Source organism: Eurosta solidaginis, chromosome 3 (genome assembly GCF_040869045.1).
Source record: "Eurosta solidaginis isolate ZX-2024a chromosome 3, ASM4086904v1, whole genome shotgun sequence".
Taxonomy (NCBI): domain Eukaryota; kingdom Metazoa; phylum Arthropoda; class Insecta; order Diptera; family Tephritidae; genus Eurosta; species Eurosta solidaginis.
The window spans coordinates 8,641,150-8,667,897 of record NC_090321.1 but is presented as its reverse complement, the minus strand read 5'-3'; the positions used below and the strand labels follow the sequence as shown (position 1 = coordinate 8,667,897).

The 26,748-nt window shown below is 37.0% G+C and overlaps 1 protein-coding gene across 19 annotated transcripts in view; it reads left to right on the top strand.

Moving 5' to 3' along the window:
• Positions 1–26,748, top strand: part of ckn (CRK like proto-oncogene, adaptor protein) — a 134,604-nt gene that overhangs the window by 63,068 nt on the left and 44,788 nt on the right. For all 19 annotated transcript variants that reach the window (XM_067770633.1, XM_067770629.1, XM_067770626.1 and 16 more), the window contains 2 exons: positions 14,320–14,651; positions 14,803–15,530. In XM_067770633.1, the coding sequence (XP_067626734.1) occupies positions 14,411–14,651; positions 14,803–15,530 (969 nt within the window). In that variant the 5' untranslated portion in view covers positions 14,320–14,410. The remainder of the gene's footprint in view (positions 1–14,319; positions 14,652–14,802; positions 15,531–26,748) is intronic.

Genomic DNA, 26,748 nt, shown 5'->3' with positions numbered 1-26,748 from the left:
GCCTAATGCCCACTCCCTCTTAAAATGCTCAGTAACACCTTTCGTTTCATACCCATATCGTACAAACATTCTAGAGTCACACCTGGCCCACCCTAATGGCGATATCTCGAAAAGGCGTCCACCTATAGAACTAAGGATTAAAAAAATAAAAAAAATAAAAACTAAGGATTACTCCCTTTTAAAATACTCATTACCACCTTTCATTTGATACCCATATCGTACAAACACATTCTAGAGTCACCCTGGCCCACCTTAATGGCGATATCTCGAAAAGGCGTCCACCTATAGACCTAATGCCCACTCCCTCTTAAAATGCTCAGTAACACCTTTCGTTTGATACCCATACCGTACAAACATTCTAGAGTCACCCTTGGTCCACCTTTATGGCGATATCTCGAAAAGGCGTGCACCTATAGAACTAAGGATTACTCCCTTTTAAAATGCTCATTACCACCTTTCATTTGATACCCATATCGTACAAACACATTCTAGAGTCACCCTGGCCCACCCTAATGGCGATATCTCGAAAAGGCGTCCACCTATAGACCTAATGCCCACTCCCTCTTAAAATGCTCAGTAACACCTTTCGTTTGATACCCATATCGTACAAACATTCTAGAGTCACCCCTGGCCCACCCTAATGGCGATATCTCGAAAAGGCGTCCACCTATAGACCTAATGCCCACTCCCTCTTAAAATGCTCAGTAACACCTTTCATTTGATTCCCATATCGTACAAACACATTCTAGAGACACCCCTGGTCCACCTTTATAGCGATATCTCGAAACGGCGTCCACCTATGGAACTAAGGATCACTCCTTTTCAAAATACTCATTAACAGCTTTCATTTGATACCCATATCGTACAAACATATTCTAGAGTCACCCCTGGTCCACCTTTATGGCGATTTCTCGAAAAGGCGTTCACCTATAGAACTAAAGCCCATTCCCTTTTAAAATACTCATTACCACCTTTCATTTGATACCCATATCGTACAAACACATTATAGAATCACCCCTGGTCCACCTTAATGGGGACATCTCGAAAAGGCGTCCACCGATAGACCTAAGGCCCACTCCCTCTTAAAATGCTCAGTAACACCTTTCATTTGATACCCATATCGTACAAACAAATTCTAGAGTCAGCTCTGGTCCACCTTTATGGCGATATCCCTAAATGGCGTTCATCCATAGAACTATGGCCTACTCTCTCTTAAAATACTCTTTAATACCTTTCATTTGATACACATGTTATACAACCACATTCCAGGGTTACCCCAGATTGATTTTCCTTATTTTGTCTCCATAGCTCTCAACTGAGTATGTTATGTTCGGTTACACCCGAACTTAGCCTTCCTTACTTGTTTTTTATATATGTTTTTGCATTTCCTAAAACTTCATCATAATCATCATCATAACATCGTTTCGTCTGCACCAAGCCGCCCCAGTTATTTTCCGTGCACCTGTCGCTCTCACTTCCTTTGCTTGATTTTATGTACGTAGGTACTTGTAAAAGGACTTCATCACTGTTAGCTTGTGATGGTTCAGAAGAAAGTGTAAGAGTTTATTGCTCAAATTTTGTAACGTTTATTATTATGTATTATTATTATTAGTATTATTATTAACTCGACGCACTGCACCTTTATTTAGAGCTATTGTGCTTGACCTTTCGGCCTAATCCTGTATGTGGAGGCTTTTCAATTATTTCAATACCTCATCAGGCTTTTTATTTCATATCGCGAAGGGATTAAAAGTCATGCCACCTAGAGGGGAGATTCTCTGCCTTGCCAGAACGACGCATTCGCAGTTAACGTGAGCCGGCGTTTAATCCTCCAGGTCACAAAATCGATAGATTTAACTTACTTAGGTGATATCGTAGACTGAAGTGTTCCGCATAGCAGCCATTGAGAGTTTGTAGGTCCTCTCTGCTTGGACTAATGAGTTTGGCTGATATTCTCGTTGCTGGTGGTATGCATAAAAAATGTGGCCTGCCTTTGTCCTGGACATTCAATCCAGTGGTGAACTCCTTTGTTTCCCATTTACTTATAATTTCCCTAGTGTGTGCTTTTGTGAGCCCACAGAAGGGGTTTGGACAAGAAATTGCTGTTAAAGCACCCTACTTGGCTAGGTAGTCTACCGGTTCATTACCTTTATGGCCCTGATGCCAAGGAACCGATCCTAACTAAACCTGGTTTTTGTCTCGCAGATCATGTAGGAGACTGCAATGCATTCATTCACTAGCTTAGAAGTAATTGCATAAGACTGCAAGATACGTAAGGCTGCCTGGCTGTCTGACATAATGAGTCAGGGACAGTATATGGATTCTCTGTCTCCCAAAGAGTTCTGTCCACAATGGCCACCTCAAAATTTCATGAGATGCAATACGGGATTTCCAAATTTTCTTATTTTTTTCATATGCCCTGTCATGTTTCTGTTCTTTAGCTCAGAGATACTTTAGAGCAGTGGTCGAAAAATTTCGTTTGTCAGGTAGTATCCAGCTCTCGAGACAAATCATACGCTCTCTATTACCTTTTTGTAAGGATTTCTTAAGCAACGACCTTGTAAGAACACATTCGATTAAATACAGTGACTGCATTTGTGAGTTTCTTGAATGAATTTTGCAATTCTATTTGAGTTCCTGTATTATTTGTCTCTTGTTTAGTGTATTTTTTTAACTGAAGTGCATTTTCAATTCGGATATGTTAGATTTTAACAAATTTTCTTGTAATGTAATGCTAAATCTGACGTTCGTGAGGAGCAGGGAAGTGAAGCCGCTTCATAGAGAACAGAGAGCAAAGGAAAAAATCAAAATAACTTGGCTGCTACTATTTTTCACATATCGCTCATTTGCTGCAACGTCGTCATAACTCAAAAAACACAATTTTCCAGGAGAGCCATTCAAAGATTTTAACTGCCATATGTTGCGCATATAAAGGCATATTTTCATTTTTATAACACGTGCTAAATTTTTAACTGATCACGAAGATTTTTTTATACAACATAGATCATGATATTGGCTACGTTTATATGTTATTAACTCAAAAGTCATGTTTTCGAGTTATAACGACGTTGCAGCAAAAGCGATATTTACATAATTTAAAAAAAAAATGTCTTAAGCGTTTTCTCATGATGTGGATACCGCGCTTTAAGTTAACGATGTGTAATTATTATTTAAGGAAGTTGGCAATAGCTAACTGTTAAAATCTTCATATTTCGGTTTCGTAAAAGTGCCGTTTCTATACTGAACACGTTTTTATACTCAGCGTGCTTTGCACACAGAGTATATTAACTTTGATTGGATAGCGGTTGGTTGTACAGGTATAAATGAATCGAGATAGATATAGACTTCCATATATCAAAATCATCAGTCCGTCCGTCCGTCTGTCCGTTAACACGATAACTTGAGTAAATATTGAGATATCTTCACCAAATTTGATAAACGAGCTTATCTGGACCCAGAATAGATTGGTATAGAAAATGAGCGAAATCGGATGATAACCACGCCCACTTTTTATATATATAACATTTTGGAAAACACAAAAAACCTGATTATTTAGTAAATAATATACCTAGTCTGTTGAAATTTGACGTCTGGACTGATATTGAGACTCTTCATAAAAACTTAAAAAAAAAAATTTTAAATGGGCGTGGCACCGCCCACTTGTGATAAAATCAATTTTACAAATATTAATCATAGTTCAAAAATCGTTAAACCTATCGTAACAAAATTCGGCAGAGAGGTTGCCTGTACTATAAGGAATGCTTTGAAGAAAATTTTACGAAATCAGTTAAGGACCACGCCCACTTTTATATAAAAGATTTTTAAAAGGGTCGTGGACGAATAAAATAAGCTATATCTTTGCAAAAAAGAGCTTTATATCAATGGTATTTCCTTTCTAAAGTGGATTTAGAACAATAAATAGGGAAAACTTCAAATTAAAAAAAGGGGCGTGGCACCGCCCCTTTTATGACTAAGCAATTTTCTATGTTTCGGGAGCCATAACTCGAAGAGTATGGACGGGATCGGTTAAAGACCATGGCAACTTAGATATAAAACTAGTTTAAAAGGGTCGTAGACTAGAATAATAAGCTATAACTTAGCAAAAAATACTTTTGAATCAATGATATTTCACTTATCATGAGGATATTGGGAAACATTTTTTTTTAACGGGCGGTGCCACGTGTTATGTAGAAAAGTAATTTATCTGAAATGAAATGTGCAATTGAAGCTCACGCTGAGTATATAATGTTCGGTTACACCCGAACTTAGACACCTTTGCTTGTTTTTACTTAATATAAACCAATGTAATTATTTTTCTCGTTTAATAATTACAAAACCTTCCGTACTTTCTCGGAAATATTTTCTAATTTTTTTTCCATTTCACATTCCAATTTTTTTATTTTTTTGAAACAAAAAACACATGTCAATTATTAATATTTACAGTTGTTTTCGCTTTACTTTCCCTTCGCTTTATTCTCATTTGTCATTCAAGTCCAAGCGTTCGACAATACTTAATTCTTTTCGAATAGTGTTGCATTGTTGTTGTGCTATTATAAATGTATGTGTGTGTATTAGGGCGGGTCGATTTAAAAATCGATCATTGCTCTGTGAAAATCGTATTCTAGGGATCAAAATAAGAAACTTTGCCGAAGGAACCGTACCTCTAAAACGAATTCTGATGTCCCCCAATTTGGGTCGAACTTTTGGGTAGAGGCAAATTTTGAAAAATCTCACTTTGACCCATTTAGAGTGCTCCAATCGAGTCCAAATGTATGACCGACCCCCACTAACTTTGGAGGCCCGACCCACCGATGCCAGTGGCACACCCCCTGGAACCCCCCTGGGGGTTCACCATACAAACATTTCAAAAAATCACCGGTTTTGCACTTTACATGAAAAAATGAGCTAAATGGCTATGTGGTAATAAGGCCAATAACTTTATGGCCGTTGACCTTATGTCACCACACCATCACATTAATGCATTGTCATCGGGCCTTGATAGGTGTGCTAAGTTGCAATCAAACTTATCGCCATTCAAAGTGGTGATAAGGCCAATTGACCTTATGGCCGTTGACCTTATGTCACCACACCATCATCGGTCCTTGGTACGTATGCAAAGTTTCAAATTAATCAGACTTCTAGAAACCGGTGAAAATTAAGCTCAAAGATTCCGTTACATACAGGCCAAGCTAATAAAAGCGTGCTAAAAATGAGTTTAACTTAGTAATAGAAAAGAAATTTAAAAAATTTTTTAGAAATTAGCGTTTTTACAACCCTCTTAAAACCAAGGCATCACTGTGATGCATTTGCATGTCGTAAACATAGTTGTGTGGTTTTTTTATTCAACCGTTTTAAAAAAATGAAGGTGACACAATTGCAGATCGTAAAATTGCTTGTGTTGTTTTTTTAAGCCACCACAAGACACAGCAGGTAGAATTGAAATTACCATTTCATTCTTATTACCTCGTCTCGTAGACCATATATAACGCAACCGTTTTTGTGAATGCATTAAGTCGTTGTGAAGAACTCAAAGTGTGAAGTGCTAATTTCAGATTAAAAAATATTTCAAAAATAATAATAAGTGAAGTGACCATTCCAAATCAAAAAGTTTACAATGAATCCACCATCCTCTACACCGCAAGATGAAGCAACTACATCAACAACTATCGAAAACCCAATGAGTCATATACCCAAGCAAGGTCAATTGGCCTTATCACCACTTTGAATGACGATAAGTTTGATTGCAACTTTGCACACCTATCAAGGCTCGATGACAATGCATTAATGTGATGGTGTGGTGACATAAGGTCAACAGCCATAAGGTCAATTGGCCTTATTACCACATAGCCATTTAGCTCATTTTTTCATGTAAAGTGCAAAACCGGCGATTTTTTGAAATGTTTGTATGGTGAACCCCCAGGGGGTTCCAGGGGGTGTGCCACTGGCATCGGTGGGTCGGGCCTCCAAAGCTAGTGGGGGTCGGTCATACATTTGGACTCGATTGGAGCACTCTAAATGGGTCAAAGTGGGATTTTTCAAAATTTGCCCCTACCCAAAAGTTCGACCCAAATTGGGGGACATCAGAATTCGTTTTTGAGGTATGGTTCCTTCGGCAAAGTTTCTTATTTTGATCCCTAGAATATGATTTTCACAGAGCAATGAGCGATTTTTTTGCCACCCCACAAATCGACCCGGCCTAGTGTGTATGTATTTGTATCACACATGCATATCTACATATGCAGTTTTTGGAGAAAATTGTTGCTGACGTATTCATCATGCAACATAAAATCAGTTGATTGAAATTTGTAGCAGTCGATTAGTGTTGGGCATCGTAAAAACCGGTACAATTTGTTGGTATACATACCCAATTACGATTCGGAGCAGTTACTTTTTTTTTAATCATATTAGCTGTTCTCCTTCTCTTTGTCTGTCTCCTTTTCTCTGTGAATTTGTCCCATTCTCTTACTTTGTTGCACGCTTGCGTGTCTCTTTACCCAACTCGCTCGTATACCAACAACTTTTTTTATTCTCCCCTCTCTTCGTTTTGCACTGGCGATTTTATGACAGCTTTTGCAGCGTTGCCTTTTTTGTTACAAATCCACCAGGTGTAGTGTTCTGTGTAAGTACTATCTTTACAGAATTGTTTAGTTTAAAAAACGCAGAGTTTTCCCATCCAAATATGACCATAGCGAGCTTAAGTCCTAGCAATTATAACGACTGCTCCCTGGAAAGTTCATTACATTAACAGTGTATATCCTTTATACCAATTTCGGAAGCTTTTCTTGCCATCGCATCAGCAATTACGTTCCCTTCGGTATTGCTGTGCCAGGATATTGAGGTGCTCTAAAGATGCTAGCAAGACGCGGGCCTTCCGTATAAATAAAATTGTTTTCTTTTAATATTCCTTTATGGCATTTCAGGTACCTTCGCTGTCAGTAACTATTTCTATGTTGGTCGCTGGAACAGTACTATCTTATAGCTGCCCTTTCAAATGACATATTGCGACAGCTCCCAGTCCTTTCCAAATGGTCTTTATAATACCCTGCCACAGCTATCTTTCATCCATATTTAACATTCCTTGTACAGCGGATTAGGGCGTCAGAATATACCCGCGGTAGGTATGCCTGCCGCAAGAGGCGACTAAAATACCAGATTCCAGGGGCTGTGTAGCGCAACCCTTTCAGGTCGCTAACGTAATATATAGCTTCTCCAAACCCAATTGTCAACCTCACCTATCCGTGGCGAATCCTGTTTCACTAACAGACGAGGCTCTGGCGACCCCAATCTCCTCATGGAACTTGGGGTTGGGAGGGAGGGATGGCCTGAAGGCTTAATGTGGCTATATAAATCGTTCCCGAGATGGTCGGACTAACACCATCACATCGAAAAAATTAAGAAAAAGATTTTAGTTTTTGAAGTGCACACCAAAGTCCCGTTTTTTTTTTATCAGTAAAGGGCCAGTTAAACTTCCTTAACCCTAACGCCATAGTCGTAACCATATTTTTACTTATCCATATCAAATTGGCATCACTTATTGGTGCCTTAACCTAAAAATCGTGTAAGTTTCATAAAAATGAAGAAAACGCAAAAAATTACAAACATATACCACAAAAAAATAAGTCTCTTAGTCAAAACGTATCCAAAACAATAAATAAAATCTACAAAAAGCTAATAAATTCTCCAACTCAAATATTTTTAGGTTATGGATATGGCAAAAACCCAAAAAAGTGATTGGCTATCGTATGGTTATGGCGTTAGCGTTATGGTATGGCACCATTAATCGATTAGATTGATTTCCATAAGGTTGGTTCGATCAGCTGTTTTATCTGGTTATAGATAAGTCACCATTAATTAGCCCTTAAGCATTAAGTGGATATGATTGAAACTTTTCTGTGTTAAAAGCTCTGCGTGTAATTTGCAACAGCTTGTGGGTATTTTGCATTTTTTTCTGGGTACTTAATAGAGCTGGAAGCGGCAACATTGACCCTCTGCTTATATTGCATGCACTCCACATACAACGTCACAGCGCCCACGTTTGTCGTGCTGCTGCTCAGTGTTGCATTGTTGCATTTTTTTTTAAATTTCCAAAGCCGAATTTATTAATTGTTTTTATTTCTTTTTTCCATAAAGTACGTATGCCACCAACGTGCTCTGTTCATTATATTAAGGCACGACACGTTTTAAACCAAGAGTCGTCGGTTGCACTGTGGAACAAATGACTTGCAGTGTTAGCCAAAAATCTGTGGTAGAAATTGGCCAACTAGGGGGTTCTTTTCTTCTGGAGGATGAATTTCGGAATAGAAAGTCCGTCTTGGTATCGCAAAGGCATATGAAGACTAGAAACACAGAGTTAAAAGAGCCCCAACAAAGCAAAGAACGTTGTGTCTGCACTTCTCGGGAAATGTTATAGCCAACTTTGACTGACCAAGCTACCGTTTTTTATTACCGCCAAGACCAGGCAGTCTTTTCAATCTTAAATTTTTTAAAACTGTTTATATCATTTCTGCAAGAATACCGCGAGATATATCTCCACCAGCACTACACTCCGGCACACAACAATTTAGCCGTTTGAGACAAGAGAGCATGAAAAATCTCTCACTCTCATCCACACCCAGTCGGCTAAGCCTTATGCCGAAAATGTCCGGCGAACGCCGTTTTCATAGCCCAAAAGTCGAAATTCGCAGTAGAGGAAAACAAACTTCCCAGGGAGATGCACCCTGACGCAACTTTGATCTTGATACTGTAATAGGTTTTACTGTAAATTATCCAGAATCAACCCCGACATACAAAATATAAGTGCTGCATGTATGTAATGAATGCTCCAATCATCTTTCAAATTGTAATGCGTAACTAAGGCCTCTATCGAAACTGCAAGTTTTGTTGGATTGCCATTAGAGGGCATCGATGACAACTTGTAAGCGATCGCACGTGTTGTATGGGGCGAAACACTTCTACAAGAAGAAGAATATGAACCTAATAAAGCAGAAGTGGGAAAATTAACAGACTTCTGTTCAATAAGATGGATCTTCAGACCCATAGTGCATTGTTGTCGCCTAATAACGTAATTATGTATTCAAAAGTAAGCCTCATACGCGTACTCACGCGAGTCGCTCCACATGTCGTGCCACACGTTCGTAACAGTCGTTTATACCTCAATAATAATTTTGGGTGCAGCAGCGTTTTGTTCATACGTGCTTCTTGATTTTATTTTCAACCCTTTTCAATATGTGCATGTTCAATATTGACGCCCCGTCGGGACGTGGGCCTGCGTAATAAACAGGCAGTGAGGCCAATAAGTAAATTTGTTTCAGCTGCTCTCAATCCTACTACAATCCTATTTATTTCTGTATGTAAATAAATTAATATAGATTTTGCTCCAATTTTTATACTCAGCTGAGCAGAGCTCACAGAGTATATTAATTTTGTTCGCATGACAGTAATCCGTAACGGCATAAACTAATCGAGATAGATATAGACTTCTACATATCAAAATGATCTGGACAAAAAAAGAAATTCATTTAGCCATGTCCGTCCAGCCGTCCGTCTGTCCGTAAACACGATAACTTGAGTAAATTGTGAGGTATCTTAATGAAATTTGGTATGTAAGTTCCTGGGCACCCATCTCAGATCGCTATTTAAAATGAACGAAATCGGTCTATAACCACGCCCACTTTTTTTATCTCGAAAATTTCGGAAAACCGAAAAAGTGCGATAATTCATTTACAAAGACGACTAAAGCGATGAAACTTGGTAGGTGGGTTGACCTTATGCCACAGAATTGAAAATTAGTAAAATTTTGGACAATGGGCGTGGCGCCGCTGTAATTTGGCAGTCGTTGAAGATATCATTATGAAATTTGGCAGGAACGTTACTCTTATTACTATATGTATGCTTAATAAAAATTAGCAAAAGCGAATGACGAACACACCCACTTTTTAAAAAAAATTTTTAAAGTCAAATTTTAACAAAAAATCAACATTCAACTCCAGTAATCATATGGTGCAAAAAAATACAAAAATAAAAGAAAATTTCAAAATGGACGTGGCTCCGCCCTTTTTTTTTTTAATTTGTCTAGAACACTTAATGCCATAAGTCGAACAAAAATTTACCAATCCATGTGAAATTAGGTAAGGGCATAGCTTCTATGACGATAACTGTTTTCTGTGAAAATGGGCGAAATCGGTTGAAGCCACGCCAAGTTTTTATACACAGTCGACCGTCTGTCCTTCCTCTTGGTCGTTAACACGATAACTTGAGCAAAAACCGATATATCTTTATTAAACTTAGTTCACCTACTTATCTGAACTCACTTTATATTGGTATTAAAAATGGGCGAAATCCGACTATGACCACGCCCACTTTTTCGATATCGAAAATTCGAAAAATGAAAAAAATGCCATAATTCTATACCAAATACGAAAAAGGGATGAACCATGGTAATTGGTTTGCTTTTTTGACGCAAAATATAACTTTAGAAAAAAATTTGTAGAATGGGTGTGACACCTACCATAATTAAGTAGAAAAAATAAAAAAGTTCTGCAGGGCGAAATCAAAAGCCCTTGGAATCATGGCAGGAATACTGTTCGTGGTATTCCATATATAAATAAATTAGCGGTACCCGACAGATGATGTTCTGGCTCACTCTGGTCCACATTTTGGTCGATATCTCGAAAACGCCTTCACATATTCAACTAAGGGCCATTCCCCGTTAAAACCCTCATTAATACCTTTAATTTGATACCCATATCGTACAAACACATTCAGGGTTACCCTGGGTTCATTTTCCTACATGGTGATTTGCCCTTATTTTGTCTCCAAAGCTCTCAGCTGAGTATGTAATGTTCGGTTACACCCGAACTTAGCCTTCCTTACTTGTTTTTCTTCATTTCCTTTGAAATTCCAGTAGGAATAAGCTTTTAGCTGTAAACGCAAATTTAATAGCGTGCTCGGCATTCTGAGAAGGTTAATTGTATGTAACTCGTGTCTTTTTGCTCCTTCGCATACAGTTTTCATGCGCACTGCAAATTCAATTACATGCATACATATCCCCATACACACATACATGTGTCAATGGGATTGTGGCATCATAGGTCGGGTGGGCACAAGTCGGCATAGGTACTTCGTGTTGGCTAGATAATAACCGACTTTTGTTTGTTTGTGTTTTTGTGAATGAAATCTCGTAATATGACCTTTTACAATTTTATTAATACATATACACACTCAAATACATTCAGAGGACAAGAACACCTGATATTCAGAAATTGTATATCCTTTTCATATTAGATACTCGCCACTCGTCAACGTTAAAGTCATTATCATTCGTTCATTCGTTCTACATTTGTCGCTATTGCAAACTATTATTATGAACAACTGAGTGTATTGACATTTTCATTTCTTGGTATAGAGTGAACGCACACACACACTAGTTGTAAAAATGCACTTTCAAGTATCCACTGAAAAACAAAAAAAAAAAAACAAAAAAGAAGAACTAACTCGACCACTCGTGCATATGTTTAACGAATGGAACTTCTTCCTTTTTTTTGTGTTTAGCATTTTTCTGTTGAAATTTGTTTGACACATTATTACAGGCTAGATGTCATGTTTCAGGAATACTCATTTTCGCTCTTTTGTATGAGTAGGTATTAATAATTGTGCCGGCAGTAAATTTCGTTGTAAAAGTTTTTTGCAATTTTTAAATTTGTTTAATTTCAACGTGTTGAACTGAATAAATGCATGTTCCAGCACTTTGTTTTGTTGTTTATATTACACTATACACTTATGCACGTGTATTAAGTAGTATAGTTGCCTTTTTTAAAGAGATTTCCGAGAGTTGGGTAAATATTTCTGTGTAAACTGGTGTCAGCACGTAGTTACCGTCTGCGTTCCTGATACAATCATGCACGGTTAGAAATTTCAGCCTAAATTTTAAACCGATCGTAAGATTACTAAAACTTTTTTAAACTTCTTTGTACGAAATTTGAATTCTTAACCGAATTTGTTTTAGTCATATATGTATGTAGTACAAAAAACTCATTTTGTTTTGTTGATTTTCCGACAGGGGGTGATAATGGATGTATATTGGAACGATTTTCTGTCATTCCTTCTCAAATTTGGTTTCGAGACACCGGTTTCGGCGTTGTTCGATTTGAGAACGAAAATCGACAATGATGATGGCACGAAGCCGAAACCAGTTTGTCTCGAAACCAAATTTGAGAAGGGAAGAAAGGGGTCCAAAAAAGTTTCAAGGTTCTCATATTTATCCGTGGAGTAAATGATCTCAACTACCAGACTATCGAGGAAGGCAGAGTAGTCGTTATAGTTAAGGGCCCATTACTGATACTTTGCATAGACTTGACTTGAGAACTTTCACTTACAGTTCTGTTAAATGAACATTGCATGTTACTGATTACTCAAAACTTAGCAACATTTAACTTGACTTAGAAGTCTGTTGAATTTTGATTTTCTATGTAAGTTCTAAGTGACGTTTACATTTTGAGATGCCATGTGGTTGTTTCCATTTCATTTTGACATTTTGTCATTCAAATTGACATTTATTGATTATGATGCCAGATTGTATGCGCCAAGTGGCGTATAATCGTGGCTAAGTTGCCAAGTTTACGCCAAGTCCAGTAAAGTCTATTCTAAGTATCAGTAATGGAGCCTTTAGTTGATTGCTTTGCTGCCCGGCCGGAGAGACCGGGCTCTAGTAGCACTTAGCGGCATTTTGATAAACTTTTTCATGGAACCAATTTTTTGATTAGACTGCTATGGTGGTGTTCAGCTAAACAAGTGCGCCCAGCTCACTTATAGCGTTTTCTTTGGAAAAACTGTTACCCTCATGTTGCACTCTTATAGCGTTTTCTTTTCTGGCTAAAGTGTTACGCTTTTTGTACGCCACGAAAGTGTTGTTTTTCTCTTCTAAAAAACAGGCAACGCCTTTACTGGGTATTTCGTTCGTTTGTGAAAATTGTTGCCTGCTCGCAACGCAAATGCGTTACACTTTTACCCTGTATAAAATGGCGGTGTGGTAGTGCAACTCTGTGAAACTCTCAATTCGCTCTTAAGTTCCACATATACTCTGTGAATATGGGGAGTTGAAATGTTCTTTGTATGCACTATAAATGTTGAAAATTTACTGGGATACCATTTACTTAGGCAACAATTTATTTCACAAAAGAAAACGCTATTAAATTCTATCTTTTGAACCAGATCAGCTAGCGCTCTGCAAAATGGCTGAATTTGTAGGTAATTGTGGCCCTTTTCTCAGTTAAAGGAAAATATTTTGTTAAAGAAACACACAAACTTACGAGACAACAGAGGAGAACGAACCGGGTTATATTATTTTCAGAAAGGAAAACGCCATTAGCAAACGTGTCGTAAGTTTAGCCTTGCCTTCGTCCGACCGCCGCTGAGTTATCTCCTAGGGAGAATCCACGAATATGTGAACAGGGCAACCGACTTGCTATGGACCAATGAGGTTGGCTGCGAAGTCTCAAGGTCCTTATAGCCATGCTTGGATAGGAAAGGCATCACAGGTTATTGTGCTATCGCACCAATGCTCCGACGGCGGCGAATACCAACAAGCTCCCTCTGCAGAAGCTGTAAGGATGAGGAGGAAGAGGAGTCGATCTACCACTTTCTCTGCCGATGTCCGGCGCTTCAAAGAAGAAGGCTCAGATTTCTGGACTCACGCTTCTTCGACAGCCTGACAGAGGTTGGGAAGGTGGACGTCTTGCTTCTTCTTGGGTTCATCAGGGAAAGCAAGTGGTTCCTTGAGGACCACTACGAGGTAATGGGGCTAAACGAATTTTCCGCCACCCTGTACTCTCACTCACAATGGACAAAAATTTCTCCGAGTGGAAGTGTGGGTAACACTCACGCCTGCCCTCTTAACCTAACGTAACCTTAGCCTTGCCTTGAACATTTTGTGATTGTGATGTTCGGCATAGGTTGTTCTGATAGTTCCTTTAGTTCCTGACCTGCAAATAAATTAAGTGATAAGCGAATAATTATTAATTAATAAAGGCAGCAACGTACGTCTATTGTGAAATATACATAAATAGCATACTTTGTAAAATAAATATTATTTTTTGAAATTCCAAAAATACCAACTGCCAGAATGAAAATGATGCAACAAATTAGTTCATCTTTCCCTACCGTAACACCTTCACAAAATTGTTGTTTGATAATTTTAATGAAGAAATTTAAAAGATAGCAAATATTGAAATACATACATGCATGTATACATGTATGTATGTAGATAAGCACTTTCCAGATACAAGAGATTTCAATTAATTTCCTTTCTTCTTCTATTTACAGAACGCTCAACAGTTTACGCGCGTACGCGATATAACCGCCATCTGGTACCAGCCGTACGCCGTCGTACATTATTGTCTGTGTTGTTGTTGCAATGCATCGTTCATTGAAACCACACGCACAAGCTAAAAAGGTACCACCACCTGCGTTACCCGGTGATCCAGCACCACAACAACACCAAATACCATTATACCGTTTAGGTGGCAGCATTTCAAGCGCAGCTGGTAAACAGCTGGATGATGGCATCATAATGAGTAGCATGGTATCGTCACCATCATTGGAGGAGGGCGGTTTTAATTTGCCACGTGAGCCATCGGTAGCATTGCGTATGAAAGGTAATGTTATATTATATGCATTCGTACAATAATAGTACTATGATGTATGGATGTTTGCGTGCATGATGTTTGCATGCTATTTAACATTTCCTTTAAACATTGTTTACATTTTCTTAACATTGCTTTTTCGTTTCTTTTAATATATTTTTAGATGAAATAAGCGAATACGCTACAGCCATGTCAACATCAGGCACATCACAATCCTCGGCGTCTTCAGCCGGCACTGCTGCTGCAACAGCTGGCAAACAACAATCAGTTAATCCAGTTGCCGCAGCTGGCGCTCCACATTTATCCACCGCAAATAATCCGCTACTCAGCGGTTGTCCACCCACAATAGTGCCATGTCCACCACCCGTATTTTGTGCCACGCTACGTGAACCACTCACACATAAAGCGGCCGTTTACTACCACCAACAGTTGGCATTGCAAGAGGATCAGGGTATTGATTTGACACAATCGCCAGGACGCGATTCTCCCGGTTCGTCGTCGGGTTCAGCTGGTTCTGGGTCACGACATTCCACCGCTAGTTTAGATTCGGGGCGTGCCTCATCTTATTTAACTGGTGCATCAGGCGCATCGATACGCGGCAGTGCGGGTGGTGCGCTCTCATCGCCACGTTGTAGTTCGGTGAGTTCATGTTCGATTGGTAGCGTAGATCGCCAACGTAACGATGAACTTATAGTCGATTGGCTAATGGAAATGAAGTATGAAGAGTATGCACAACTGTTTATAGCGGCCGGTTACGATCTGCCGACCATTGCGCGCATGACTCCCGAAGATTTAACAGCAATCGGTATAAAAAATCCACATCATCGTGAACGTATAAAACAACGCATCGATAAGTTGCAAGTATTGGATAATTTGCCACACTTTGTGCCGGTAAGTCCAGTTTGTAATTTAGCATTCATGCAAAGTGAGATTAAATTGATGAGCAGGCTAACAGTGGTGATAGGCGGTGGGGTGGAGAAAGTATAGAGCATCGTAGCTGGTTTTATCGCGCTTTTTACATTGTTTGTGTAGGTGTTTTTTTGGTGTGGTAGATTGATCGACTGACCGGTTGCGGCGCATTAAAAGTGGCAAATGATGAATAAATTTGAAACCAGGTAGATAAATCAACATAGAAATATAATACGCTAAAAAGGCTAAGCTGTAAATGCGACTGGAAATTGCACGTTGAATGTGAGAATGCAAAACGGCAGATTTTGTTTTGATTTAAAACCGGTTTAGTGTATGTAGGTGGCAATGAGTTTCGCACGTTATTAATTTTAAATATAATTTACTATGTATGTATGTATTTGTCTAAATATAGGAGGTGAAGCAGTTGCAGACAAAATGATCTTATATTAATTAGATTTGAAAGCAAATGCTAAAATCTGATTTCTTAGTAATTTTCTTTGACAATGTTGTAATAAGCTTAAGCTGAGACATTAGAATTGGAATTATGATAATGCATTGAAAAAGAAAGTGATTTTAAAACTTAACCAAAGAGTTAAAATATAAAACCGGCTATTAGACTATCGCGGATTTATAAATAATACGGACCAATCAAAAACTTTTGAGCCGATAGCAGACATATTTATTTGTTGCAAGTACAATTTTAATTTTAAATCAAATGCTTTTAAAGTAAAACCGGTTTCAATGCTGTAATTTTCACAAAAACTGTTGCAGTTTGAATTCTAACCAGAATTTGGTTTGATCATATACATTAGGGTGGGTCGATTTGTATGGACGAAAGTTAACCGATATCGCGCCTTCGATTTTTCGATAGGATTTGGGCTCAGGAAAAAAGTTCCACTACGCATAGCCAAAAAAAAAAAATTTCAGGCCTGCGAAATTTAATTTTTTTTTACTTTTTTTCGACTTTAATTTTTAAGGTTTTTTTCATGACCTACTAAAAAATTTTCATATGTATATCCTGTCCGACCCCAAAATGTCCGCTAAAATCGTTGTCGATAACAGTTTTTTGAAAAAAAAAAAATATTTTTGAAAATTGAATATTTTACAATCAAATGAAAATTGTTTTAGTAGGTCATGAAAAAAACCTTAAAATCAAAGTCGAAAAAAGTAAAAAAAAAAAAATGAAATTTCGCAGGCTCGAAAATTATTTTTTGGGAATGCGCAGTGGAACTTTTTTTCCTGAGCCCAAATCCTATCGAAAAATCGATGGCGCGATATGGGTTAATAAATCGACCCGGTCTAATATACATACATACATATGTAGCGCAAAAATGTTTCAAGTCGAGGTTCACATACATATTAAATTTCGAGGCAATATCCCAATTGGATAAAACTAAATGGCAAAAAAGAGATGAATATTTACTATGAAAAAAAATAAGTACAGTACTACGGTAGTTGGTTTTAGTTTTTCTATGACAGATTTCTGGTATTATTAACAAAAATCTAGACATTTAGAAAAATCTATTGGTAAAAAATTCGTTTCATTTGGATGAGCCGTTTCATAGTTATAGGGCTGGACTTTTGTTTGCCCTTAAAAAGTCTTAATTTTACTTTTATTTGTGGATTTTTCCCAAATAAGTTTAAATGGATGTATGATTCGTTATGCCTTGGGTATCCCCGGGATGTTGTTGTGGGTGTTGTGGCGATACGTTCCCACCCTCCCACCCCCTAGATCCATGAGGAGTTCGGGGTCGCCAGAGCCAGTGATAGGTGATGTTGACAATCGGGTTTGGAGAAGCTATATATTGCGCTGGCAAACGGAAAGGGTTGCGCTAGACAACCCCTTTGAATCTGGTATTTTAGTCGCCTCTTACGACAGGCATACCTACAGCGGGTATATTCTGACCCCGTAACCCGCTGGGGGAGGTATCCCCGCCTAGGACAATATTTTTACCCGAACCTTTTCTGATTTTCAAAGTATTTACAAAAACAAACGAAAATTTTCAAGTTGGAGTTACCTTCGCGTATTTTTTATTTGTATATAATATTGGTTGGTTTTGTTGTTGGTTATAACCTAAAATTAAAGAAAACAAAATTTATAAAAAAATATAATATGATATCGTCGATACAATGCCAAAAAAACGAATGTGCAATTTTTGTTTAAACGAAATATTATATATGTCAAATTTTGCAAAGCCAAAACAACCAATGTGCATTTTTTTGAAAAAAAAAAAAATTTTAAATCATTTTTCAATTAACATTACTTAGTGGTTTTCAAAAGTAAACCTTCCAATAGTGGTTGAAAGATACAAAATTAAATCTCTATTAATAAAATCTCTTTTTTTAACAATGTCTTACGCGTTTTTCTCAACACATCAAATATGCACATTCGTTTCTTTGGCATTGGATCGACGATATTTGTTTAAGTTCATTTAAAACTATACTGACCACCAAACCATTGAAAAATTAAGATGAAAACTTTACAATTTATATCAATACCAGTTAAAATGAATCTGCAACTAAGATTTTGTGATCGTGGGATAAACATATTTTGTAAATCTGATTCCGAAAGGTTTGAAAGTTAGGTTGTCCTACAAATAAATTCTTTGGGAGCTCTAACATTTTATTGCTTCAAAACAAAATCTTTGGAATTTAAAAATAACCAAATTTAACATTTTCAATAAATAAAATGTCTGCTACCAAATGTCTCTTACCACGTACCTGCTCTTATAATTGACACATTTCTTCGTAGCACACAATCAAACGCGCGCATAGATCACATAAAAACGCCATTACAGGAATTCGAAGTGGCATGGAATATTTCAAGAGTTAACGGCTTCTGACTTGCAAACAAAAAAATTCACTTCAAACAAATTGAGTGAACGACTGGCAAGATCTGCAAGCGTGGGTTGTACGACGAACAGGTTGCCGTCGTTGTTGCAATATTTATTTTATTTTTTCAACCTAACCAAAGTTTATAAACAAAGTCCTATAAACAGTCACACTTGTTTTTTCGCAAAGACTGGTCTTACGTGACTTTCATTGCAATTGCAATTTTTTGTGCTACATTTCCAGCAAAAAATTTTAACTTTATATGAGGCTTATTTCAGGCGGCCAAAAAGCGCATAGATTCAGGCTTTAATTCTATAAGGAATATAATTTGTTTGGCGTAGTCCTCCTTATTTTCTGTACTTATGTCATCATGGACAAAATAAAATAGGGCTTATATAAGGAGTTATAATAAGATAAAACATTAAGTATAATAAATAAAAATATATTAAATGGTTTATGAATTAGGTAAAATAAGTACATATGTGGTCCGTTATCCTTCACGCTGTTCAAGTGAGCTTCCCCTACCAGGGCAGCTACCACCCAACACCTAACCTGACCGACCCAGGTATAATAAGGAAAAGTATGCCATATTTTAACCTAATTATAAGTCAAATTGCACATTTAAAATCGGGCTTGCATAGGACTTATAAAGGACACCATCTGACATTAAAATCCTTTTTTCATCTTTACAAACACTTATTTCAATACATTATTTAAGTTTTTTAGGGACAAGTAATATTAAAAACGAGCCAGACCCGTGTGCATCTTGCGCAACCAATATAAAAGGCTCTTATCAAATATCAACAGAAATCAGCTGTTCTATGAATCAATTAAAACTTACAGCTTGCGCTGTCATCTTGCGTATGGTAGCAACTGCCGGTAATGCAGTGCAAATATTCACAATAGTGCCATAGTACAAATAGATTTCTTTGTGTGCTCACAATCGTTTTGTTTTAACAAATTATTTTAATAAAATATAGCTACACAAAAGCTCAACGACCAAAATTGCCCAAAGCTCGCCAATAGCTCGAATCTTCATCTTTACAACAAAAACTTTATTTATAGATTTGGATTCCAAATAAGAGCGAATAAGGGACCCGTACATAAAAACAGCAATTAGAAATAATATTAATAATATAATAGTACTTTTCTAGACAGGGTCACTCCTCGGCAGTGGTTCCGTCAGCCCAGAAAGTGCATATCAGCCATGAAAATATTCTCTTCAAAAATTCATTTACCAGATGTCATTTCCCAGATTGGAGGGCTGCGGCCAGTATATAGGGAAGATAAAAAAGCAATATTACAAAATACCGGAAATAGATCTCTTCAGACAACGAGAAATATAGAATTTACGTCTTTAGTGGTTTTTTAAACGATAATAAGTAAATTTACTTATTGAAACTAGACAAAAATAAAATCCAATTTCCTTAAAAATATTAGGAAAATTTACAGACTATAGTAAGGTTTTGTTTATCATGTATCCCGTTTAAGTTTAGGCACCGTTAATTTCTTGTTTTTATTTACCATAGAGATAATGCTTATTTGTAGCGCAAATCAGGCGTTATTATAAGGTGTATGATGTACTATATTTGCCTAATTATAAGGTTTATATTTCAGAAGTGAAACCATTATTTCTTATTGCTTACGACCGCTCATATCAGATTTTGCTGGGTTTGCTTACATCCAGTCATACCTTACCGGTATGCAAGCGTTCTGGTATTCAGCGATTCAGCAAGTGTTCTCGTAAACCGGATAACGGCATTCATACATATGTATGAATATATATGGAATGCCACTGTGTCATTTACTTAACTCAAGCACGATAACAGCCGATGTAATACTAAATAATATTGTAATAATAATCACGCCCTTGTATCCCACTCTTTACCTCCTCTCTGTACACTTGTGCAGTGTAACTATACCTATATAGTAAAATTGGCAACAAAAGATATGCAACGAACGATGCCATGTCAACACTTTTGACAAATGGGCTCACATTCCTCTGTTCGCCATGTGCTACCTTCCTACACATGCTTCCAACTAACCAGCGAGAACGGCACTACAGTGCCTACTTTTGTTTATCATTGATATTTTATTTATCAGCTGATTTTTTCTTTTCTTTTATTGCCTACAGATTTCAAGCTTTTATATTTCAAGTTTTTGTTTTTCATTATTTATTTATTTACTTTATTTATTTTTTTCTTATTTTTGCAATCAACATAAAAAACACCATTTAGCTGTTATAGCTTTTTACAATCATACGAACGCCAATTTGCTCACACACTTGCGCTGTGTAAAATTATTATGTTCTGATTTTAGTTTATCTCTTAGTTTCTTTTAAGTTGTTGATATTACTTTTGTCGTTATCCGGTGTTTATTTTTATTTTCCCCTATATATTTACAAAGAAACTTTTACTTGTTGTCGTCGGCATCACGGACAGGAGCATAAATCTTCTGGAGAACTTTTCTCTCGAACACCCGAGGGCCATCTCATCTTATCACGACACCGTCCAACATTGCGAGCCAAATGTACATTAGGGCATGATGAGCGACTTGTAGTTAGAGCGTGAGACTTTTTATACTCAGCTGAGCAGAGCACACAGAGTATATTAATTTTGTTCGCATAACGGTAATCCGTAACAGCATAAACTAATCGAAATAGGTATAGACTTCTATATATCAAAATGATCTGTGCGAAAAAAGAAATTCATTTAGCCATGTCCGTCCGTCCGTCCGTAAACACGATAACTTGAGTAAATTTTGGGGTATCTTAATGAAATTTGGTATGTAAGTTCCTGGGCACTCATCTCAGATCGCTATTTAAAATGAACGAAATCGGACTATGACCACGCCCACTTTTTCGATATCGAAAATTTCGAAAAACCGAAAAAGTGCAATAATTCATTACCAAAGACGGATAAAGCGATGAAACTTGGTAGGTGGGTTGACCTTATGACGCAGAATAGAAAATTAGTAAAATTTTAGACAATGGGCGTGGCACCGCCCACTTTTAAAAGAAGGTAATTTAAAAGTTTTGCACGCTGTAATTTGGCAGTCGTTGAAGATATCATGATGAAATTTGGCAAATAAAAATTTGCAAAGTCGTATGACGAAAATTTTTTTAATCAAATTTCAAAAAGAAAATTTCAAAATGGGCGTGGCTCCGCTCTTTTTCATTTAATTTGCCTAGAATACTTTTAATGCTATAAGTCAAACAAAAATTTAGCAATCCTTGTGAAATTTGGTAAAGGCATAGCTTCTATGACGATAACTGTTTTCTGTGAAAATGGGTGATATCGGTTGAAGTCACGCCCAGTTTTTATACACAGTCGACCGTCTGTCCTTCCGCTCGGCCGTTAACATGATAACTTGAGCAAAAATCGATATATCTTCACTAAACTTAGTTCACGTACTTATCTGAACTCACTTTATCTTGGTATTAAAAATGGGCGAGTATGACCACGCCCACTTTGTCGATATCGAAAATTTCGAAAAATGAAAAAAATGCCATAATTCTATACCAAATACGAAAAAAGGGATGAAACATGGTGATTTGATTGGTTTTTTGACGCAAAATATAACTTTAGAAAAAACTTTGTAAAATGGGTGTGACACCTACCATATTAAGTAGAAGAAAATGAAAGAATTCTGCGGAGCGAAATCAAAAGCTCTTGGAATCATGGCAGGAATACTGTTTGTGGTATTACATATATAAATAAATTAGCGGTACCCGATAGATGATGTTCTGGGTCAGCCTGGTCCACATTTTGGTCGATACCTCGAAAACGCCTTCACATATACAACTAAGGGTCACTCCCTTTTAAAACCCTTACTAATACCTTTAATTTGATACCCATATCGTACAAACACATTCTAGAGTCACCCCTGGTCCACCTTTATGACGATTTCTCGAAAAGGCGTCCACCTATAGAACTATGGCCCACTCCCTTTTAAAATACTCTTTAATACCTTCCATTTAATACCCATGTCATATAAACACATTCCAGGGTTACCCTGGGTTCATTTTCCTACATGGTGATTTTCCCTTATTTTGTGTCCAAAGCTCTCAGTTGAGTATGTAATATTCGGTTACACCCGAACTTAGCCTTCCTTACTTGTTTTCAGTTGCCTTCTTAATTCAAAGTATCAGTTATAAGCACGAGTTATTCCCTGTTGGATTTCTAAGCTGATATTAATGTTAGTTACCATTTACAAGATGTTAAATTACAATTTGTTGCAATCTGCAGTAAATTAACAATCATCGATTCTGCAATCAATTAACAATCCTCGATTGAAATCAATTCAAAGATCCGATGGCTCACTCCAAATGATCTACCGGCTCATACATAGATACAATTTTGAGTTGTGAAAATTAGAGCTCACCCTGTATAAGGCGAAGTAAACTATTACCTGCATTAAAAAGCGACAATTTTGTCTAAATGTAATTATAAACAATGTTAACTGTAATTGTTTTAATAGTCAATTAAGTGATTGTCATTTTTTTATCACAGTATTATAATTGGATTATATATCATTCACAAGGCTAAAATCTGAAGTGGTTTGTAATTGTGCACAAAGTTATTTCAATTGGTTTTCAAATACAGGCTGGCACAGGCATTTTGCCGCTTGCGTTGAGAGTTGTTGCGCTAATAAGAGATGGCTAATAAAATGTGCACCTTAACTAATAATTTCCATAACGATGTAAATGTGCTTATGCGCCATAAGTGTTAAGGAAACACATTAAATGAACATAACCCTAATCAGAATAACGAAATCGGAGAATCAGAAAAATTGTGAAAGTAATAGAAAAGAAGAAGGGGTGGATGATTACATGGTTATAATGCTTCTGGTGCTGTTAGATTAGTCTAGAAATAGAAATTCGAAAATGAAATAACTTCATAGTTACAGCAACGGTTACAGTTCAATTTACGGATTCGGATTTTTGGCTGCGGTGAGTGCTGTTTAGGCTTACGCAGGTTGTCAATGGTACACCGAAAGAAATGAAGCTAGTAAAATCAACCAATCAGGTTTGTAGTTCATGAATTAACAGTCATGCAGTAAAATTAATCGCATTATGGTTAATTCAACCGAGCTTTTTTGTCAAATGAACAAATTTGTTCATCCATTTCAAGACAAGAGGCACTGTTGGTCTCAAGTTAACAATATTCTGCAAATATGACAGATTCTCAATCAATCTAACTAATAATTCTGAAAGAACTGATTTCATTGGCCATTTCAACAGAGAACAACTGTCAATATTATGCAAATGTATCAGCTAATTTTGAAAAGAAACTTTAGCTTGTTTACGTGACTTGGTCCTTAAGACAATCGTGCCACAGAAATCTGTCATAGCAACCGCTACTGTTATTCTAATGTTAACGGAAATCTGTTATTTTAATAGTTTCCAAAGTTATCCTCAGAATGGCATTAATAGATGTTAGTTAACAGAATCAAAAATGTGTGCCAAGTTAATCTAACAGCTATTTGTGATAAAAATTTACAGAAATGTCGGTTGAATTGACCCGCAATTATGTTGATTTTACCCGCTTTTTTCTTCCAGTGTGTATGACTGGAACGTTGACTGTGACGTTTAGGTGTTGATTATGGTAACAATAGCGGTTATAGTTACTGTTACGTCCATGGTTGTGGTCACATTTACGGACTCTGTTACTCCCTTGCATTGTCACGTGATTGTGATCACAACTATGAGGGATTCAAGGGGTTGATAAGCGCAATACAAAGCTTTATATGTAGCTTCAAAGCTTCCGCAACACAATTGTCAACCTCAAATACGCGAGGTGAATCCTGTTACAAATATGAATGTATCATACACATGTTTAGCAGGCGAGGCTATGGCGACCCCAAGTTCCTCATAGCACTAGGGCGTGGGGGTGGGGGCGGGATGGCCTAGAAGGTTTAATGTGGTCATATTAATCGTTCCCGAGATGGTCGGGCTAGTACTTTTATGGTGCTTTGTTACCGGAATGTACCGGATCTGTATCCGGCAAAGGACCATCAACATCGATAACATTCCCCAAAACCTTCGGGGAGTGTCTTATCGTTAATACAACAACAGCAACAACATCACGACTATGTGTACCCAAGAAAATAATCGTTTATACTTTAAACTTAGCGGGTACCTGAAACTCATCTTACCATTTTTGGATCCTCATTAAGTTCGACGAACATGAAATAAGATTTATTACTAAATTTTTTTCAACATATTTAGATCATCTAGCTGGTATATAATCATTGAGCAATTTAAAAATGATAATAACTAATTAAATTTTAAAAACGAAATCTTTCAAGAGCTAGAATTAGTTATGTAGGTATCTATCTAATTTGATGAACTTCAATTATTTGAAATCCAAATTAGACCGAAGCTAAAGAAATATTCAAGTTTTTACATACATATACATAAGTAATTCAAAACATGCACACCGGCAAAAACCACTTGGCAGATACATTACAATTATTCAAGAATATTACAAACATACACATCTGTTAATATGCGCATAACTATAATCCAAGCCACCGACTCGGCTTAAAACTTTAAACTCATGCGCAATCGCAGCACCACTGATGAGGTCATTTCTCATAAACTATGTAAGTAAGTATGGACATTTGTACAGTCACTTGTAGATAGTACCTAACAAAAAGTTCTGCTGGCTTTTATAGGAAATAGGAAAAGCGACAGCCGATTTGCATGCTGTGTTGTCCGTTGAACCTCATGCGCCATAAGGTTAGTTCACTCGAAGTTTCATTGCTTTAGGGAATGGTAAGGTGGTGACGTACGCTTATGACATCGCCATAGTATACAGGGACATGCTTCAACAAGTTTTTTTTGCGAACTATGCACCTACAACTTGCCTTACCATCAACTCAGATAAGTTGGGACTGGTTCTCTTTCCAAATATTTAGAATAAAAGTTAGTAATTTTGAAAAAAAAAGGCTGAACGAAACGATAACGTGGTAGAGGTGGATAGATAGTCTTAGTCTGCTGCAAAACGACCATATTTTTCTTAACTTGACTAAGGTGTAAAGAGGTGCGCTTTGCATTAGAGATGCATTCAGGACCACGCTGGCTGAATATAGGTATCGGACCGCGGCCTTAACCTTGAACAACTTCACCAACTTGGATGACTTGAGTAAGATGGGTGGTTGCCACGCCCCTACTATAAACATATCAGACATGACCGAAGTGGGATAGGAAACGTTGTACTATAGAGAATGTTGTATGCAACTTAACTTTACAACTTTTCAGACTATGTTATGAGCTTTTTAATCAAATGAAATACTTTATCAAGCCTTATTTATTTATTTATTTAAAGTCGACAACAAACATAAAATGGTCGACTACAATGATATGAAAGTGAATACAATTCAAAAGTTAAATATAAATACATCGAAAATACAGGAATTTACACAACAATTAATGATCTTATATCTAACAATAAAGTGAGTTTCCAATATATATTATTTAAGATAAACGTCTTAAAAGTAACAATAAGATCTTTAACTGCCGCAATGCATGGAAGTCCGCTCAGTATTCTGTCTGAAAGCACAGGGTTCAGGTCTGAATGGTGTGGGAATGCACAAGATTCCAATGAGCGTGCCGTAAAAGTACGGCGAACTCCGAGTGGTATAGTATCGTATGGCATTAGAGTGCACAAAACGTAATACAGTTTTCCACAGGAACTTGATCGAATCACAATTTTATTTAATGAAATAATTATGTTTCCCTTTTCATACAGGACCTTTTGCTTCATTAAGCCAACATCTGTCAGCAGCCCCAAAAATTTTTTTCGTTTTTACAAAAAATAGTTAAAATGGAAAGCAGCGGTTTCCTTCTTAACTACAAATACAATCAAAATAAAATGTATGCGCAACTACCCATAGATGTTGGACCTAACCAAATATCTGCATATTTTCGAAAAAGCCGTATTATCTTTTGCAGCAAATGCGAAAATTAAATTTTGAAATTTTTCGTGTTTTTCTATTTTTTGTAAATTATTTAAAATAATTTATTTTTGATTGTTATTTGTTACATTAGCAATAAAAATCGGAGCACCAAGCAAACCCGACTGGATTTTTCACGCGATTAGGCGTTCAATAAAACAATAATGAGATAATTAAGAATTTGTTTTTTGTATGGAAGATTGAGTTCAATTAGGGCTTTAATGTAGAAAACTTGACTAATTATTTCATTAAGCCTCTGTGTGAAATGGGCATAACATGTTGTAAAAATGCATTAGATTTAAATCAGCTCAAAACCTGATCCACAAAAATTATTATCATGTGAGACCGCACCTTGTTAACGCTGTTGGAATGCACTAGACTCCAATTAACACAGCACTGTCTTCTTTCT